Source organism: Scleropages formosus, chromosome 11 (genome assembly GCF_900964775.1).
Source record: "Scleropages formosus chromosome 11, fSclFor1.1, whole genome shotgun sequence".
NCBI lineage: Eukaryota > Metazoa > Chordata > Actinopteri > Osteoglossiformes > Osteoglossidae > Scleropages > Scleropages formosus.
The window spans coordinates 29,221,397-29,242,552 of record NC_041816.1 but is presented as its reverse complement, the minus strand read 5'-3'; the positions used below and the strand labels follow the sequence as shown (position 1 = coordinate 29,242,552).

At 45.0% G+C, this 21,156-nt stretch overlaps 1 protein-coding gene across 6 annotated transcripts in view; it reads right to left on the bottom strand.

Moving 5' to 3' along the window:
• Window positions 1-8,975: 8,975 nt before the first annotated feature.
• pcdh7b (protocadherin 7b) overlaps window positions 8,976-21,156 on the bottom strand; it is a 112,283-nt gene continuing 100,102 nt past the window's right edge. For 3 of the 6 annotated variants that reach the window (XM_029256132.1, XM_029256134.1, XM_029256133.1), the window contains exon 4: window positions 8,976-12,413. In XM_029256132.1, the coding sequence (XP_029111965.1) occupies window positions 12,019-12,413 (395 nt within the window). In that variant the 3' untranslated portion in view covers window positions 8,976-12,018. Of the gene's footprint in view, window positions 12,414-13,858; window positions 13,878-21,156 lie in introns of all 6 variants that reach the window. The other 3 variants (XM_029256136.1, XM_029256137.1, XM_029256135.1) reach the window with 2 other exon arrangements.

The window sequence follows — 21,156 nt, the reverse complement described above, 5'->3', positions numbered from 1 at the left end:
TCTCCCAAAAACACTACAGCTTTCTAATGATTTTACTGCAGTTCAAAAAAATAGTCAATAAAATAAAGTTGTTCAGGGACTTGCAGAGATGTGATACCTAATTTGATGTTTTTTTTACAGAACCTAACCTTTGAATAAATTGGGCATTTATCAGTATCTTTAAGCTTTTATTGTTTGTGACTCAGTGGTAAAAGCGGCTTCGGATTTACAAACAAATTGAGTTACAAACAGACTTCCAGTCCCAGTTGTGCCTGCAAAGCGCAACATGTACGGTCACTTTGGGATAAAGCAGGAAGAAAACTGCATTTCACGAAAGTAACGGCAAAATGTTATTGCTTGTTCACTATATTTTTTGTTAATATCCTTATTACAATTTTCTTGGGCAACACTTTAATCCAAAGAGATTTAACAGTTGCACTGATTTACACAGCAGAGTATTTAACCAGAACAATTCAGGGCTGAAACCATGTTACAAGAGTGTATATTGCAGTAAAGCTTTACACACAACACTGCATGTGAACATCATCATTGCATTTAATCTACAGAGACACACACACACGCATACACACACATACGCACACTTACTTAGTGGTCGACATTGACGCAAACACAGACCAGCACTCAGTCGAGTATGTGCAAGTTGAATCTAATTCCAGGTGGACTGTGGGTTATGAGCAGACTGACAATAATAAATAACCAAGTCTGTATGTTCATAAGGCCTGTTAAAGCTCAAATCAGTGAATGTCAGGAAAAAATACTCTAAAAGGTATCATTTTGCTTACAGTGCAGAAACTGTTTTTTACTATGCCAAGGGTCTGGTGGAATGTAACAGAAAGCCCTGCGAGGTTGTTTATAGTAGTATAGTGCTTACAGCTCTTGCCTTTGACCCCAATGCTTGCAGGTTTGAATCCCACCCCTAGCTGTAGTACCCTTGACCAAGGTATTTATCCTAAAATTGTTCCAGTGAAATTGGCCAGCTGTGTAAATAGATAAATAATTGTTGGTACCTTAACATTGTAAGTTGCTTTGAAGGAAAGTGCCAGCAAAACAAATACAAGTATTTGTTGCCAACAGAAAGAACCACAATGTTCTTGTGTGAGGACAGTTCATTTCGATAAGAAGAGACTACAGAAGAAAACCTTAGAAAAGCTGCAGGAAGAAGAAACCAAGGTATACAAATGGAAGAAACCAAACTAAAATAGTCCTTCAGTTACTGAGCCGAACTGCAGCACCCAGGAAGAGGACCGAACAACCAACTGAAGTCTCCTGCAACCTTTATTGCAAACCTCGCTTCTCTTATATCATCTGAAAAATCAAACACACAAATGGAATGCAAGAAACATGAAGAGTTAAAGGGTCACATAAGTCCAAACAAGGCCAAAGAGGGAAGGTAGAGAGATCACGGAGAACTTGAATGTCCCCCCACCCACCCAAAAAGTGCTCGTATTCTTCAGCCAGTCAGAGACATTTTCCACAGAGATCAATGATGGACAGGTGTCCTGGTGTCCCACTCAGGGCCAAGAATAGAAAAAGAGGAGAAAAGTGACACATCAGTGGATGTAACAGAATATTACCCCCCACCTGCTGGCTCCTCCATAAATACCTCCTCTTTAGTTGTCATTTTATCTGTATGTATGCAAGATTGTTTCCATGCAAAATAAAAAAAAAAAATCAGCTTCAGGGAGTGATTGATCAGTCACCCACTGTGGCTTGGACAGAAGAGCTTTTTGGTGTGCGCGCTCCCATTTTTGACATGGGTAGCACAAAGCATCTTGACGCGACCCAGAGCAGACCGCAAGGCGCCCCTCCCTCGGCTTTACCGGCGTAGTGTGTTTCAGCACAGCAGGTCCTGTCACTGGGGAGCTGGTGGAGATAGAAGTGCCGTAAACACACTGCACACTGACGCGAGACAGTGAGTTCCAACACAGCTACAGCCCTTCACTCTGACGCTCCTTCGGCAGCGGCACAGAAATCGAAGCTGGGAGTGGGAGTTCTTCCTTGTTTTTGAACTGTCATCGGTCCTCAGGGAGAGGGTTTCACGGCCCCTGTGAGCTCTTGGATCAAATTGGCTTTCGGACCCCTGTCCCAGCCCCCTGAAGCCCCTCTCTCATTACCTCTCTCTCCATCATCCCCCGGTTTCGGAAAATGCCGCGTGTTCCTGACGGACAGCCACCTTTGTCCGGGGCAGTGTGGGAAATGACAGCTTCGCCACCTTTGAATGAAGAAGCAAATTGTGTGGAACTGCACTCCGAAACACTCATCTTCGATGTAATGTCTTAACCACACATGGAGGAGTGATGCTCTGGTGTTGAACATTTTCGTGGTCTTGTGGGTTTCATTTCCATGAATTCATTTAGCAAACACTTTTCTCCAAAGCAACATACTACGAGTACTACGTAGCATTTACCTGAAACCTTGTCACCCAGAGGGGCTTACAGTGTTAGACATGCTACAGTCAACACAGCAACACACACTCACTACAGGTAATTCAGAGGAGTCACCTGACACATGTCTTCCGACTAAGGGAGGAAACACACACGAACACGGTGAGAACATTCGAGCTCCACTTGGACTGAGCAGGGGTCAAACCACATCCTTCTGCATCACCCAGACACTGTGAGACAAGAGCTGTGCTCGCTGTCCCATCGAGCCGCCCCTGTGTAAACCACCATGTTTTCCTTGCCTGATCTCAGAGTCAAGGAAGGTAAAGAACCACAATTCCTAAAACAGTTCCCATCCATAGGGTGCGCTCTCTAGAAAGCAGTTGGGGAAATATATGGTAATGTAAAAGCCTTTATGTCACCTAGTAATGGTAAAAAAAAATATGTCAGTATTAATTAATTCGTTCCTGAAAGCCAAGTGAATATCGAAAAAAAACAGGTAATGAAGTCATTCCATTATTTACAATTAATTCCAATCCCATCCCAACTTCAACGCAAAATCACCATAAATGATGCCCAGTATAAGGAAAATGTTGCGTAACACATTAAAGCAAAACAAATAACAATTAATGGCATGATTGATAACATGATTGTACAAAGTAAACAAAGTCTACCGTGCTGAAAGTGTGCATGGACTGGCCTGAGGAAGACGAAGGTAGTGGCAGTAGACGGGGAGTGGGAGGAGGCAGCTGGTGGAGGAGACCCACAGAGCCCACATTTTCAGCTGTTGCTTTTACTCAGTCTCTCACACAATAAGTGATTTGCCTCGTTGTTTAGGAAACCCAAACTCAAGAGAAATATCTTTGTCTTGCACTACATTTTATACACATTAACACTTTTTCTTCTTTCGGAGCCTTTTTTCAGAAATGTCGCACTATAACAAATGCATCAATAATTAGACCATGAAAGAAAATACCATGGTCCAAAAACGGATGTGAACATGAACAGGCGGTGTACCTCACTGAGTGACCAGGCATGAGGTGTTACGGGGTGGACTGACAGAGAACGTTATTAAAATATAAGACAAATAACAGAACTGATGCTGAAAGGAACCATAAACCAGAAGCGTCAGGGAACATCTACATCCACATCCACACCAATTCCATCTCTCCAGAGCTGTGATTGTCCATTTAAACAGCATCACAAACAATCCTGGAGGAGGGAATGGTCACAATCCTACGTGCCACATGTCAAAATGCAATCCAGACCACAGAGTGTTGGACCAGAGCTGAGAGCATGGGTACCTTATTCCCACAATGCACTGCGTCTTATAGTGTTTCTCACACAGCCACTTGCCACAACTCTCAAATGCAGTCTCAATGTATCGCACCAAAATGAATATCATCATAAAAGAAAATCAAGACAGATTAACGTGTGTTGTTAAAAAGAGCAGACAAGATATGCAAAAAACCGAAAATCGAGAGTTCCGATATCGGTGGAGGAGTGTACGATCTTGCATTCTACCCTTGCTTCTTCATAATTCATAATGACATTTGTGCACATAATTTCATTTAACAAGACACATTAAGTCAAGCCATACATTATTAATAAAATGTAAAATATTTCAATGCTGTTTTATTCATAAAAGCCCATTATCATTTATTTAGACTTAAATGTGTTGCTGAAATGCATTGCCTAATTGCATTTTCTGTTCCAAATTTCCCGCTGGCCTGGACAAACAATTTACATTTTTTGTTCAATATGTATTTCTACCATTGCTAACATAATTTGTCGGCATAAAATATGCAAAATACATAAAGATATGTATTTTAACTTTGGGGGATAGTATATTGTTGAAAGATGCTGCAGGTATTTCGGTGACAGTGCACCCCTCTTTATTGGCAAAAACAAAGCTTTAGTGGGCATGGTGGGTTCTGCCAGTGTCTGCTGTGTGGTGGGTCTGGGGTTCAAGCCCTGCTTGGGGTGCCCTGCAACAGACTGGCATCCCGTTCTGGGTGTATCCCCTCCCCCTTCAGCCTTGCTCCCTGCATTGCCAGGTAAGGCTCCAGCTTGTCTTGTCCCCACTTGGGCCGTGTGGTTGTTGACAATGGATGGAGATTCTTTGGGCCAGGGGACACCAGAACACATGTGGTTATGTCTGAGGTGGCATCCGACCCTGCCAGTCACTCACAGGTGAACTAACTTCTTCATGTTGCTCTAAGGTCAAAGGCAGCCCCTTATCACTCTGCAAACCATGTGCCATCTTTGCACGTGACTGTAACTTGACCCTCCGGATCATATCTGGAACTATAAACACTGCGGCTTGGCATCAACGTAGCTAAGATTTGACATTGCCAGAACGAAGAATTTGCAATAGGCCTAAAAGTCAACATTTGCAAGACTTGACTTCTGGCTCTATGAAAACTTTTACGGTAACACTAAGGTTTAAAGTCAGATGCAGTAAAAGAGACGAAAGGGGAAGGTGTAATATCGCTATTGTTGAAATTAGTGATAAATATCTATAAGGCCGTTTCAACAGGGAGAAGTACCTGCTGAGAGTATATGAAGTGGGTCCCTTGATTGCCATGGATTTCATATTGCTAATTGCCAGTGATTTTTAAATTGCAATAAAGTGCCATCACTCTTTTTGAATTGCATCATGCCTCTCCATTGTAGTGTTGGATACTGGAAACAATTAGCATAATAATAAATTAATGGTACCTGTTAACCTCATGAGTCCCAAAGGTTTATTTTAAGGATCATCTTTATGTTTTTTGCTCATGTGTCAGAGTGAAAATATCCACGGAGGTCCTTTAAAAGAACATTCAAGGCAATAATGCAAAATTGGTCTGGGGGTAAATACCATCCACATGTACTTGGTCTGTACCCTCTTGGATAGAGTACAATTTATTTCAGACCTTAATGGAGATCTTTCTCCAGACATGGTTACGAGGCGAGGGCCGCGTTACCCAGCGGTGGGATGGCCAGTTTGTCACAGCTGGTTCCCCTCTAATTAATGAGCACGAAAAACATGAAAACCAGCTGCTATGTAGCAACAGGCAGCTCCTTTTTTGATACTATAACACTGTGTTCAAGTAATGCGACTCAGTCTGTCTTTTCCACTTTTCTGAGTTTGATTCCATAACACACACACACACACACACACACACACACACACACACACACACACACACACACACACACACACACACGCACGAGTCACTCATCCATTCACACATTACGGGCAATTTAGTGAATTGGACTGCCATCCCCTTGTAGATGTTTGTCTGGGTTTTGCAACAGTATATTCTCAGTTTGAGCAGTGCAGGATTTCATGCACAGTTTGGATTCTGTGTGCTGTAGTATTTTCAAACAGGCCTTTCACAGACTTTTACTTGGAACTATCACCTCCGACAATCCAGAGCGGCTTGAGTTGAGCCAGTACCCAAGCGTAGCTCCACACTACCCCCTCACTAGCGATGGTCCCATAGTCCCTAAGACCATGAAGGTGGGATGAGCAACAGTAAATCTTTGCAGAAAATAAATATATGCAATATTTCTCAGCTTTATTACTTACCAAGAGACAAACAGTAATAAAGTTAGTGTGATATATTTTGTGGGATGAGCGCATGCACTGCTCTTATTTGATGGATGGATTGTAATTAGGCTGTCGCCATGTATTCCTTATACATTATCTCTGACTGCGCTGGCTCCCTCGGTTTGGTGCTGTACTGTACGTGAGTCACCGAAACAAATGACTCACTCACGCTGAATCATTCACCAAAGAGTTTTTCCAAAAGACCGATTTTGTGCCGAGCCGCAGGCCCCTCCTGACACAGCGAAGGGCTGAGCGACGACAGCAGCTTTTTGGTGCTTCTTCTGATGGATAGATTGTGCTAATAGTTGGTCTTCGATCCCTATCTGGAGTTCAACGATCCAGTGTCATTTTGTGTTATCGGGCACACTTTATTGCAGCACAGCTGGGTATTCATGAGAATCATTCAGGTTAAGAACTTTGCTCAAGTTTATAACGTTACCGTGACCCCTAGGCCTTAATCCTGCAAAGTTTTGCCTTGTTGACCATCGTGCCACCTGCTATTAGCTTCATGACATGCTGAGACACGGGTTGAAAGGAGCTGCTGCTGGAATCAAACTGACTGTGAAGCTCCCTGCAGCTGAAACCCAGTGTTGGCTTGTGTGTGTGTGTGTGTGTGTGTGTGTGTGTGTGTGTGTGTGTGTGAGATGTTGCACAAGAAACAAAGCCACGTCTCGGCCTCCCGTCATCCCCACCACCTACCATGTCATACCCGGAAAAGAATCCTTCTGGAAAGTAACAGCACAAGTGGAAAACACAGCGGGGGCACCACCTATCAGGACCACTCGCTACGACCTCCGACCCCGTTCCCGCCCATAAATACATCCTTGTCAAACACTGCATTCCACATCTAACCTTTACAAGATGTCGCAGCTCCCTGACGATGCTTCCAACAGGAGAAGCGAAACGTTGGAACCAATGTCCCACACGACACGGTTTAATCCAGAAGTACAAAATTCCCAGTCAGTTGACACCAACCGCGGAAGCCTACTGGTTTTAATAATCCTTCTGAACTCAGGCATTTCAGCCTCTATGCTTCAGGGCTGGGAAGATCTCCAGTGTGACTGCCTCCTGCTTTGGAAGGACCACCAGAGTGTTGTAACGCATCACCATGGGGGTGTTATGAGCCCACTCAATCATGGCTACCTTTAACAGAATTTTAACAGAATATCTCAGCACCCGAGGTATGTTTTCACTTTCAACAGGTCAGGCTGCTCTTCGCAGCCGCATGTGAGAAGTTGTTAAGGGTCTCGCCAGGCAGGAGGTGGTAAAGTCATCAGTGACTTAATACAGCCTGTGAAACCTTTTCATTGTTTCTTTTCCCTTCACTTACGGTGTGTCACATTTCAATTCTGTTGTCTGTTGGGGTCCTGCTACTGATTAGCAGGTAATAACGGGAAAATGTAATAGTGGGAAACCTAATGACCTACTACAGTACTGGGCAGGTTTCCTCTGTCAGGATGATGTGGGAGATCCAGACACTCATCCTCAATGGTGCAGAAGTCACAACCTCAGAGGAGTGGCACCATATCAATCTTAGAGAAAAAAAAAAAAAATTAATCAGTGCCAATATTTATTGCAGTCTTTTCAGGGAGAAACTTTCTCTCAGCAAAATCCCCTAGTGCCGTGCTTGACAGGTGGTGCTCGGTTCATATCTCACTTGGAGACATTGCAGTTCAGCTCTTAAATAGACTTCTTTGACTGAATAACTTAAGAGCCTGAACACAGGGATAAATAAGACATATAAACAATAGATCGAAAATACTGAATAAATTGAGCTCTAATCTCCTTAAGTCTTTCTGGTTGGGAGTCATATCAGCATCTCAACAACATCATGAGAGCTGGATAATATCTGGCAGACTTGGTCAGCAGCCATGTAGGTAGTTGGGTTTGTGAACGTCGTGTACATCTGTTGTAAGGATGAAGAAAACTTTTGAAGGTGTCATTTTCACCTGATGATTAATGGTAATGCAGTAGCCTTTAAACCTCTGTCACGCCCTCCTCGACACAACGAGGATCACCTGCGGCAGATCAGGGAGCGACCGCATTAAAAGGGCGGTCCGAAGCACACTCAAACAGGGAACCTTGTTCAGCCTTCATCATCGCTCTAGTGTGTGCGCGCCTCTTGAACCCTTACCTTTCCTGTTCCACCCGTCCGCAACCCTGTCCTCCCGTCTCCTTTCCCTTATTTCTCTGGGCCTCACGGTTTCCTCGATCTCCCGCTTGCCTTACAGATTACGGCTTTCGGATTGTCCCTCCGATTACGTTTGTGCATCGGCGACCCTTGGATTGTCTTGTGACCACGCTTTCCGGATTCCCCTTTTGACCCTCGGCGCTCCGCGCTTGGGTCCGACGGCTTCCTTCCGTTGTGACACCGTGACAACCACCTTTAGAAGGAGCAAAGATAAAGTCACTGTGACTCTGGCAGAGTAACACTAACAGAAACATTTAAGCAAATAACGAAGAAAAAAAATGTGATTATTAAAAATGATACATTGTAAAGTGAAACAAAATTAGTACTGAAACTTTTGTAAAGAGTAATGAGTGAAACAGATTAGTTTTAACATGTTATATTTTAATTTCGCAGAGACAAAAATGACAAGCAATTTATTTACAGAATCCTGTACAAAAGCAAATTAAATTATGTAAAATATTTCATAAATAGAAGTGGACTTGCGTTCAATACATTTTGCCATGTTCAGCTTAGCTGCGTGCATAGTGACTTATAATAAACGATGATAAATTGTTCTTCGATTCAATATCAACATCCATGTCGCAGGACAAATAGTTTATGATTAATAATACAAAGATCTTGTTACACTGAATGTGAATGCTTTAAGTCTCAGGGAGCTGGCTGAACACACACCTCGGAGAAGATAAGATGCTGAGCCCAAGAAATACAATATGGTGATTTTTACTTTTATTTGTCCATACATATGTTTCTTCTTCAGCCCCATTGAAGTAGCCCTCCTATCCCAATCTGTCCATACTATTTATTATTATTATTATTATTGTGGTGGGAATGCCGAAGGGGTCTGTTTTACTTTCCTGATGTGTGCATTCAGCCAGTTTTACTCCACTGAGCTTTTTTCCCCATTAACCCTTTAACTGTCCAAATGAGCATTTCTATGATACTCCTGTCCTGGAATTCAGTAGTGAAATGGGGTAAATTTGGACAGACCGCACACTCCGGGCTTCACAAACACCTCAGAAACCGGTGCTGCCATTTAGTTCAAAGGAGTCATCGGGTCATTTAAATCTTCGTTGTACAGCCTTATTTGAGAGGGGTTGTTTTCCTAAGCGCTCCTCGCTCCGACCTCCTGCCCACCGGCGCCCGCAGGCATATTTCCCCACTATAATTGTTGGAAAACCAAAATTCGGGGTCGTCTATCCAGAGCGGAACCAAGAGAAAATGTAATTTACATTTAGGACACCTTTCCTTGTTTGACCAAGCATCCAGGTATTATTTGTTGTTTGCCATGTCCAACCCACAATGAATCATACCAGTCGGTATAAAAAGGCACAATTGCTTATGTTGCATTCACTCTATATTTGTACAGAAGCACTCTAAATATACAAAGTGGCACCAGAAGAAAAAAAATACAGTAATAACGACGATCAATTTTACGACCATCATTATCATCATTACGTATTAAAAACAAACTTCGTTAAATGCCATGCCGGTATAAAGTTGCAACTTCTTTCAATGTATTAAGAAAATTATACTCCCACATCTAAGGTAATTTCTCTGCACATTGTTTCCATAACTGCAATGGGCTTTTTTTTCAGAAAGAGAAACATGAAGGGGACGTTAATGTGGCCTAAAGAAAAGAAAGAGAGAAAGAAAGAAAGAAACTGAAATAATAATAATAATAATAATAATAATAATAAATAAAAGAAACATGATCACACTAGTGATTCGACACACCCCAGGTATATTTCATCCTCTTCAAACTGAGATACTAAGTTATACTACATGGCTAATGTTTAGATATAACAAAAGCAAGCAACAAGATGGACCTCCATGTTTACAGGATATTATTTTTTAAAACATTTTATTTTTTGTCCTTCGCAGTAAGTGAAGTAAATTCCCTTTAAACGTGCAATAAAAAGTACATATTCATGTATACAATTTTAAGCATAGAAGCACTTCTCTTGACAACAAGTAGTACTTACAGACTACAGAATGGTGAACTGCAAAAAAGCAGTTCTTCAACAAAGGATTATCTAACATACAAAAATGTTCCATTGCATCTGAGATTATTTTTCCATTGTTTCTCCCCGATCTTGCGCCCGGTTACCTTTATAAAACGTCTGCATTTCGTAGCAGACCCTCAGTAGGGGGTGGGTGGGTGGGTTGGTTGGTTGGTTGGGGGGGACACACAAAAAAAAGGTGGGCACAACACGTCGGGGTCACTTAGGTGAGTCTCGAACTGAACGGACGTCCCCACTGTTTAATCAACCTATACTTGGACTATACAGTTACACATACGCATGTATTTAAAGCAACATACTACCAAAGCTATTTGTTTTTGTCCTAAGTCTTATCAGAGAAACTTTGTTGTTTTTTTTTTTTTTTTTTTTTTTTTTCATATCTTCATGCCAGTTTGTTATTTCCAATACTTTGGTTTGTCTATGATGCCGACTTGACTTTATGTGAAATGCATTTTTTTTTTGATTTTCCTATATGCCTGCTGTGTGACTCCCACCCAACAGAGGTTTCGATTCTTTGACTCCGTTGAGCTGTACTACATTCTCGCGCGTAGATGTGTATGCAGTAAGGAATGCGACAGCCGCAATGACACTGACATGTATGGACGTGCGCGTGCGTGTTTATTGCTCGGTCACTCTTGCACACGCACACATACATACACACAAGCGTACAGACGGACGTACGCGCACGATGAACGGACGGATAAGCAGATGCTCGTCCTCACCGCCTGGACTCTGCTGAACGAAAGGGTCTTTTTCCACACAATTATAAGCATACGGATCTGCTGTATTGCGATGGGAGATTCATCGGATGAGCGAAAGGATCCCCCTTCGATGGCAGCAAACATCTTCTCGACATCTTTCATGCAACGACCAGAGACGCAGACCGACGCGGCCTCCTTAGACAAGCCTGAGCTCTGTGCGTCAATGAGTGTGTGATGCAGAAATGGTTCGGTTGAACCGCATGCGGTCCTTATTGTACGACACAGTTGGGTAATGCCTGCTTGTGTGACACACACACACACACACACACACACACACACACACACACATACACAGACACACGTATGCCTATATTCAGAATCATCGTCTGAACATGAGAAATGATGATTCGTGAATTCCACCAAAATGTTCAAATCCGCTATTACAGCTGTGTGTAAGCGACAAGGTGCAAAACATGGTGGCCATTGTCTGGTTCCCACAGCAGGACGTTAAAGCTCAGTCTTTGCGAATGTTCGTAGTGGATGATCACTGGATGATCGCGTGTGTGACGATGTCATGCTACTTTTCTTGTTGCAATTCGCAAGGCTTCTCATCTTCACCCTCCTTCCAATCAGATCGCGGAACACGGCTTAATTTGCATACCAAACTGTCCGCAGCAATCCGACGGAAAGATGCCGCCGGGCACCGCGTCCTCGCCGGCTCCAGTCGCATTGATACGCGGCGCCGCACCCCCCGCCGCTGTTCCGAGCGTCCTTTAGACTAGTTAACAAACTCCGTTTATACTGTACAGTCTTTAAGGGGAGATTATGCATGCAAGTTATGAAAATGGATTCTACATTGTACAATGTGATAATCAGGCAGCCAGATGTCCCAGAGCCCAACTTGCCAGCAGCCGTACCGAATGTCAAGCTTTGAGATTTATCAACGGCCTCCCCTCCTCCACCTCCTGCACCTCCTCCACCTCGTCCACCTCGTCCACCTCCTACAAGTCGCAGGTTTGATTTGTACTTCTTTTTCTTATTATGGTACTTGTATCCACCAGGTTTGTCAGCTTTTTCCCGAACAGCGTTCTTTTGAGCCCGGTCAGGTCAAAGGGACCACTCGCTCTCACAGGTAGACCTCCCTTCGGGTGAGGGTCCCGCATGAGGAGGGCTTGTACTCTCCGGTCTGGGCCAACGGAATGTCCTCCGGGCGGGAGGCGTCCTCGTTCTTCCCGAAGCTGGCCGTGCCGAAGGCCTCATAGGACGATGAGGACACCTTCTTGTTGAGCAGATTGCGGTTGCGGTCGCCCACCAGGTGTGGGGGGTCCCCGTTGGCGAGGGTCTCCTGGCTACCACGCTCGGCACCGCCAGGCACGAAGGTGGATAGCTTTGGCTGACTGCTCTTTTGCCGCCGCTCGGGCGACGTGCGCACGGGCATCCAGCAGGAGTCGGAGTGGCCGTACTCGTCGCATTCTCGGGTGCACTTGCCGGTCATGGCTACGTCGGGCAGCGGCCTGGAGTCTGGGGGGACACCAACAGGACAACGGGCCCTTATTACTGAGCGCATCACATGTTTCCAAACTCTGGATGAAATAACTATGGCCTTTTTTTAAAACTTATTTTATTAATGTGACATGAATCTAAGAAGAGTATCAGAAACCCCTTTCGCCTCCGCGTTTGAGCGGTAAAGGAAGTCACGTAAAATACGAGCGATTGCGTGCAGGCGAATCGGCCAAATATCGATGATTCGCGTCGGAATGACAATTTTAAATGAGCAAATACAGCAGACGGGGTGAAGCAAAAAATTGCTCCTGAAAAAACTGGCTCGGGGAGGAATCCGAACGGAGCCCGACTCCGATACTCTTCTTCATTTCATGTCCGTCACATAGAGCATGAAGAAAAAGAACGAGACGACAAAACAAGACGAGAAAACAACAACAACAACGACGACGACGAGGACGACGACGACGACAACAAAACAGTGACGTGAGTTCCAATTAAAACAACGACATGCTTAAAAAAGTGGGGGCAAGATGTACTGAAATAAAGCAGTGTTGTCTTTCCCTAAGGCCTGAGTGTGCTGAGGTCTGCCTGGGGCGCCGTGCGCTCTGTACGTGTGTGAATTAGTGCGCCAGCTCCACTTTGCTCAATTAAATGCACCATTAATATATCTTGGAACAGATGTAGCGGATAACTGTCGGAATAAAGTACAATTAGCCTAATGCAATCTGGCAGGCGGGCTACCTTTCCTCTTTAAAAGTGCTTTTATAGAACTTAAGGACGTACACAACATGATGTACTGTACATTTGCAGTAAAATAATCCGCAGTTTTCTTAAAGCCACAAACACAGCATGTTCATTCTGCTAGAAATTTACATTGGCTCTGATTTACATTGCAGCTACTTTTGGTGATAATAATTAACACATTAAACAGAGTTTTTTTTTTTTGTTGTTGTTGTTGCTGCTTTTTTTTTTTTTTTTTAATTTAAATAGCTTTTCAGAACGCTTGTCTGCTTATACCCCGCCTATCCCTGTGCTTTGTCCCTGCGGTCTATTCAATATTTCAAAGGTGATTTTCACCAGCATGGAGCTGTTCTGTGATTCATGATACTATTCTGGCTGAAACCTAAGAGGAATTACAAGCCCACTCTCGGGTGGAAATGTTGAATTGAAACTAGTATTTCACACTGGGGAACAACAGAAAACTGTGGTGGGAAAAAAAAGGAGTGAAGCCAAAATGTTCCGGAGCATTCTAGGGTATATGTGGTATATATCACATCTGTCTGCTCGAGCCCAACATACGGATGGATATTAAGCTGAGGGGATAAAATCGCTAATCTATGTTAATATTGGCTGCTTAATTACCAGGTATGATAAATGAAACTTTAAAACAAGCAAGTGAGGTGAGCAAGGCCTGTCCAGCATGCCACTCTGGGTTAGGAAAATTAGTTTTAACAATGGCTTACTTTTAATGTTCTTTTTCTCCTGTAAAAAAAGGATAAGATATAATCATCGTTTGTAAATTGTGTGCCTCTTCTCAGAATACGTCCACTGCCTCTAATAAAACTCACACTGCATTTTGTAGGACAAGCACAATTTCTGTGAAAGACACAATTGACGCGGTCATAATGAGCCCTACAGCAAATAATAAGAATTATTATTATTATAATTATTATAATAGTCACACAAATGCACTTTATTTAGTACAGGTCCACAGTCCCTTCTCCGAAACCCTCGGGGTCACATGTGTTCCGCGTATTTTGAAAGGCAATACGATACATATACCGCATATTACATAACGGCCCCGATGGGGTCTGGGCAGCACCTTCTAATCCAGCACATTAATACTTCTGCAGAGAAACGGATGAATATTCACACTAAATGGGGTAAATAAACACTATAAAGAGCAGTAAGGTTATTTATATTGTAATAAAGCGGTCAATGAAATGTGGACTGTTGTATTTCTTATTTCTAAGGGAAACGTTCAGAAGAAATTCAGACACAGAGGTTCAAACTGAGCTAAATACCTGCACATGTACGTGCAATAAATGTTCTGCACATCTCGTTGGACCTTGCAGAAGAGGGAACGTCACCGTCGTCCTCATCGGGGTTCGATTTTACAAGTTCACGGCCTAAATTACGGAAAAAAAGCACGGGTTTCCAAAGCTTTTCGGATATCGGCCTTGTGCACAAGGGATTGCGGACCTGTGTTTGTTCAGGAAGCAGGAACATGTTCACCTGAACTCTAACAACAGGAGTGACACAGGGGGAGGAGAAGGAAAAAGCGCAGATTGTTTGGCAGGTTAAATCACTGTGTAAATGACTACTCACATTTCTGCAGACCAATCAGCCTTAAACCTCATGATCATATTCTGTTCAGGAAGCCTCAGCAGTAGCTAGGAGCTCACCGCACTCTAAAAATGCACCGTCACACACCTCGGCCCCCAGCGGACCGCCCGGCGCCCCCCGAGCCCGGTCCTCCGGCTCTCGGCGACGCGCCCCCGCGCGCCGCGGCCTCGAGCCACTCGTTTATTTCGGGTGCGGACCCCCCCCGGTCGCAGCCCCCGGTGACCGACCCCACCTGTTCGTGACGGATCGCACAGAACGGCGCTCCGGCCGCCCTCCGGCCGCCCTCCGGACCCCTACGCGTCTCCTCTTTGCTCTCTCAGCGCCGCCCGCCTTCGGCTACAGACTGCAGAACTGTTTGTGCGTCTCGACAACAGACCAGGAGCAGATATGAGATATTTGTGCAACTGGGAGCCCAAGTGTTGATGATCATGAGATACAGAGTGCGTTTGGGGCTTTTAGCCGGGATGCTACATCTCTCCCTCCTGACTCTCTCACACAGAATCACACGCATTCTCACACAAAGAACGGTACGACGCAGTCTCGCCCAAAGGACGGCGAACCAGCTCAAACGCGTCCTCCGACAGCCCCGCCGCCGTAATCGGTGTCCAGGGGACATCCGTCTATTCTCAGCCAGGGCTTTCCATGGTCTTCCTCTACATGGCCATCGGAAAGGGGGCCACCCTACTGTCCCTTATTAAACACGTGATGTCACCATGTGATCTCACAGACTGGAGTCCTATCCAGGCTTTGCTCTCTGATCAGCTGTGAACCCTTTGCCGCCAGGCTAGACTCTGGACCACTGTAGCCCGGACTCGGAAAAGCAGTTACAGATATGAGTGAGCGTTACCATGTTTGCAAGATGCCCGAATGAGCCCCAACATCACTGACGCCTTCGGTCACAACGTGTGATCTTGGTACACGGTCCACGGTAGATGGTACACAGCCCACAGTACATGGTACACGGTCCACGGTATGGCGGCACATACTTCCTCGCTGCGACTCCCCGTTCCTGCACAGAGATGCAGAGACTTGATTTCTTCGGGAATATCCCGCTCTCCTCGTTCTCTCACCATACACAGATTTTGCCCGACTTCCAGGAAATCCACATTGTCTGCTTCTGTTCCCACACACCTCTTAATTATTTACACTTTATTGACCTGTTAGCTGAAAGCAGATCTGGTTCTGACAGCTCCTGACAGCGCGCCGTGTACCTAGCAACAGGAACCAGCTCGGCGGCGCTGTACTTCTCCAGCAAATAACAGGTAAAGGTGTTATAGTAGCACTGCAATTGTACGTATTAGAAAAATATTTGTGGCAATAAAAGAGCATCTTTGTCTCTGCATGTGAAATTGCATATTACGAATACCGATGTCCCACGAAACCGACAAGGACGAGCCGTTAATGAACATGTAGGGTAGATGGAATAACTGGCATCGCAGAGGCATGAATTATTATTATTATTATTATTATTATTATTATTATTACTGTTGCGACAGAGCGTGCAAAACGTGAATGGTGCTCTCCTGTGGCACCGCGGCACTACGGTACAACGGGTTGGCCAGAAGGATCATGAAAACAGCAGAGCCATGAGCTCCCAAAGGCCCACGATGCCTCTGTGCGGCACTAATCAATGTGTTCGGATAAAGGGGAGCGAGACAAATAGGGCCAAATCTCACAGGGGCCTCGACAGAACTCCTAATGTGCAGTTTCTAATCAATGTCCTTAAATATGTGTATTTTATCGAGGAGCTCTTTAATCACATAAACTGTCCACAAGTAATGCGATTAATAACTGTGACAATAATGATTTTGCTGCCGTAATACACCTCAGAAATGCCTTACACTTGCAGTTAGAGAGCGATAGCAGGAATAATTGGATTTGTAACAATTTACCACGATGCTGCCTTTGCATGTAGCTGATGAATTAAGATGAATTTGTAATGTACCGTAAAGAATCGCAATTTGTTCTGATTATATTCAGGTTTAATAAACAAAGCAGAGGGGTTAAACTATCAGGAGAACAATTAACGTTTATTCCGATTATTATTCCGTCTATTGTTACAGGGCCGCTTGTCCATTTCGGCGCCGAAAGACGACCAGCAAACGAAACACGACGGCCGCCGTGGACGTGGAACCACGGTCACCTGATCCAGACCACATGAGGTGGTGCGTTCACACTCCTTCCGATTAACACGCATTCGCATTCCCTCCGACAGACAATTGCTCCCTTTTGTGGCTGCTATTTTTAGTATTTTTAGCATAGGCTGCGCTCGCACGCACACAGACAAACCCTAATTGGATTTTAGCACTTAAACTCTATCTTTTTTATTTAAGGCAAAGTCCCTGTGGTGTGTGCATTTGTGCGATAATCATATTGTAACAGAAGCGGTCTTTCTCAGGGAGAGGTTGTTTCAAGGGCATGACGGAGTTAATGGAGCTGAAGATGTGCTGCGTCCATAGTCCCACATCTATGCATACAGATTATTATTATTATTATTATTATTATTATTATTATTATTATTATCTGATGAGCTGGTAGCAAAGTAATTAGAGCTGATGCCTTTGGACCCGAAGGTTGCAAGTTCAAATCCCCCTTCCAACTGTAGTCCTCTTGAGCAAGGTACTTACTCTGAATTGATGTAGTAAAATTATCCAGCTGTATAATTGGGTAAATAACTGTAAGGAGATTAACACTGTAAGTCACGAGTCAGAAAAATGTATTCTTATTTATAAAAGGTTTTCTGGGGGGGTGAGAAGTATGAGGAAGCATTTCTTTAAGATCAAAGTGAAACTGAGGGAAACTGTACATGAACATCAAGGGACATCAAAAGGCTGGGAGCCGAGAAGAGATACATACTGTACTGCTTTCTGAAACGTTGTATCTCTTCAGACAGAATGAGATACCAAAGGCCCCCCACCGGGCTACACGCGAGTACAGTGTGGGTGTTAGTGCTCAGATGGGCCCCGTGCAGCCCTACTGCACCATCCCCGAAATGGGGGGGCTCACATTTACATGACCTTTACTGCACCTCTTTTCCTTAAGTAGGAACTTTCCTCAACGGTGACATAAAACTCAGACTGAGCAGGTGAAGGGTTACAGATACAGATACACAACAGTCGGTTTGCCCAATACCACGTTTGTACCACTGTACATTACACAAGTAGCTGACTGCTGGACTGACAGACAGTGTCAAGGTGATCACGATGGCAGATGTGATGTGAGATCATGGAGCAGTTGGGAAGAAAGTGGCTCTTTAAGAGACGAGTCGAGCGCTTTCTTGAATGTTGAAAGGGATTCAGCAGTTGTGAGGGACAGAAGGAGCTCAAGTCACCACATCAGAGTGAAAACCGTACACGGTGTGCTCTACTGTCAGACACGTTGGAAGCGGTGAGAACGGGAGGCGTGTTCCGGAAGGTATTCCGTCACTTAATTAAACACGGGCGAATGTCAACAAAGCAGCGGGCCGACTGCGGCGAGAAGAGCCCCCGCGCTCCAACGGGTCATTGCGTCGTCGCATTCCGTCAGCGACTGCGGCCCGTAATGAGAATTAATGGAGAGAGGAGCCGTTATGTATTCGACGAGGCTCCGCGGGAAGAGCGACGCGCCGTTTAACAACCTGCGCAAGTCGACGTGTTACAAAGCGCTGCCCTTAGTAAATAAAAAATTAATTAAAAGTAAATTTATTAAATGAATGTAATAAAGCGCCTTTTCTCTCGCTGCAGGGCGTGACGCTCCGTTTTCGGGCTGCCCAAGCGGCTCTTTTCTCAACGAGCACTTTAATTGTAAATGAATAAATTAATACATAAATAGGTGGCCCTGTGTGATCATCACTTCTTGCTGACCATCCGCACAGTGTTCGTAAACAGAGACGCTGGGCACGTACGGCACGGCTCAGTCATCGCTGACCTCATATGGCATGTATCATGTGTCAGCATGTGTCAGTCATCGCTGGCCATGCACAGTCTGCCGTCCACATATACCGTGTATCGGTCATCGTTGCCTGCGTACGGCATGTCAGTCATCACCGGCCATGCACGGTACGTGTCAGTCATCACTGCCCATACGGAATATATATTGTAACACACTTCAGAAATATATCGGTCATCCCTATTGAGCTACAGCTGCATACAGTACGTGTCAGTCATCGCTGCCCGTGTACAGTATGAATCAGTCATCACCAGCCATGGACAGTATGCATCAGTCATCACTAGCCACATACAGTATATATCAGCCATTAGAGTCTGTTTACAGTATGTGTTAGTCATCACTGACCATCCATGGTACCACGGAGCTGTAAATGGCTGCAAATCTCATCTGCTCCCGTGTGAAGCTCGTGTGAGTCACGCGTGTTGTGGATCCTGTCAGCAGGAGGCCGGACGAGGGGTCTGCCGGGGGGCGGCCGAAGCAGCTTGGTCAGCAAAACGACAGCTGTGTGAGCGAACGTGAGCTCAACGCTTCCTGGCAGGCAGGACGCCCCGCCGAGATGAGGGGGGGGGACACACACATGCTGTCAAAAGCGCATCGCCGTTTGAGAGCGCAGACTGTCGATCCAGAGCAGGCAGGAAGACGGCCAGTGTCACACACACGCGCGCACGCGCACACACACACGCACATAAAGAGTAAGCTGGGGGGGGAAGCGTTACTTTTTTGAATTTGCACCTTCGACAGAAAAACACCAAAGTTTTACAGCCCAGTTGCTTTAAATTTGTTCATTTAGCTGAAATTTTACCGCAGAGCACCTCACAACGATTTGCCCATTTACACAGCTGGGCCTCTTTTATTGGAGCAATTGAGGTTAAATACCCTGCTCAAGCATGGTAGAGCAGGCGGTGGGATTCCAAGCGGGTTCTAAAGGTGCGGCATCTAAGCTCTGTGAGGACCGACTGCTGCTGCTGTTGCTGCATCACTTTTGAAATATCAGGTTTTACTTTAAATACATTTTCAGTTGTGGAAACCACACACACCAACACACACACGCATAGAGCCTTCCTCTATATTTCTTTTTTATTTATTTATTTATTTATTTATTTATTTATTATTTATTGCTCCTACACATTGGCACACGATGACTCGTTCCTGCCAAAACTCTCCAACGAGGACCGTCTCACACACCTACTGTAGTACACTCCAGTTAGAGGTGTGCGTGAGGCTGCACCGCAGCTTGTCCCCGTCCACCTTCCAGGTGTGAGGACAGCTGGACCGCAAGGCCGTTGACGACAAAGGAGCCTCGGTTCCTGGGGGACACGTGTCCGCCACCTCACCCTGCTGTGGGAAAATCGGTGTAAACTGGCACCACGCCGCCCGAACGGCCTCGTCTGGAGCCGAAGCGCATTAGCTGTGTCCCGAGGTGTTTCGCATGTTTTGAATTGAAGCGCGTCCCAAAGAAATAAATAAATTAACTATTAACGGAGAAAAAAGGGCTGTTTGTGCATTCATTTGCTTCTTTTTCAAGTGATGCTAAAAACAGAAGTCCTTCCTTTGGCAGAGACCACAAGACAAACTTTATCCGATTGCGGGATTTTTCAAGCAAGGATACCACGGTATAATAGCGCAGTGACACAATGGAAGAGCCCAACATAACATGCAGGGAAACCAACCAACCAAGAAATAAATAAATAAATAAATAAATAAATAAATAGGCAGGCTTTGGGTTCAAAGGCAGCATCTCTAATCACTATGCTACCAGCTTGTCAAATTATAATAATAATAATAATAATAATAATAATAATAATAGGGGAGCTGGGTGGTTAGAGCTGCTCCCACCTCCTGCTGTAGTTCCCTTGAGCAAGATATGTACCAAAATAAGTGTAAATCAGTGTAAGTCACTTAGTATTGTAAGTCGCTTTGGAGAAAAGGCTGAGCTGAATAAAAAGCGTATAAATGTAAATGCTGTCAGTGCTTCAACGTTTCCTGCTGCCACTGGATCAGTCTGCAGTCCTCACCAACCCCCCCCCCCCCCCCCCCCGCCCCAGAGATGCTGACCCACGACTGTTCTGTTCATGGGCTTTCGGTGGTTGACGGGTGCCAGTGACCCCAGGGTGTCCCTCATACAACATGGATGTACTGTGATGGCTGGAGGGGGTGTTTACACTTTGTATTCCAGTGCAGACCTACCCCCCTCCCTCCCAAGTAATCTGTTCCACATATTTAAATATTAGCATTTGCTCAGAAGCTTGTTAGCATGGGCTGTTTGTGGGTCACTGAGTGCCGGACCCGACGGGTTCGGAGCAGGCGCTCCAAAGGGCCGGTGGGGCTCCGGTTCCCTCCACCAGCGCTGCCTCTATGGGCTGTGTAAATACCCCAGCAAGCTCAGCCGGGGGGGCGGAGGGGCAGTTACGGTAGCTCCAAGTACTACGTGACACATAACGTGGTAAAGAGGTGCCTTAGTGCTGTACCCCTAACATCGCATCTTTCT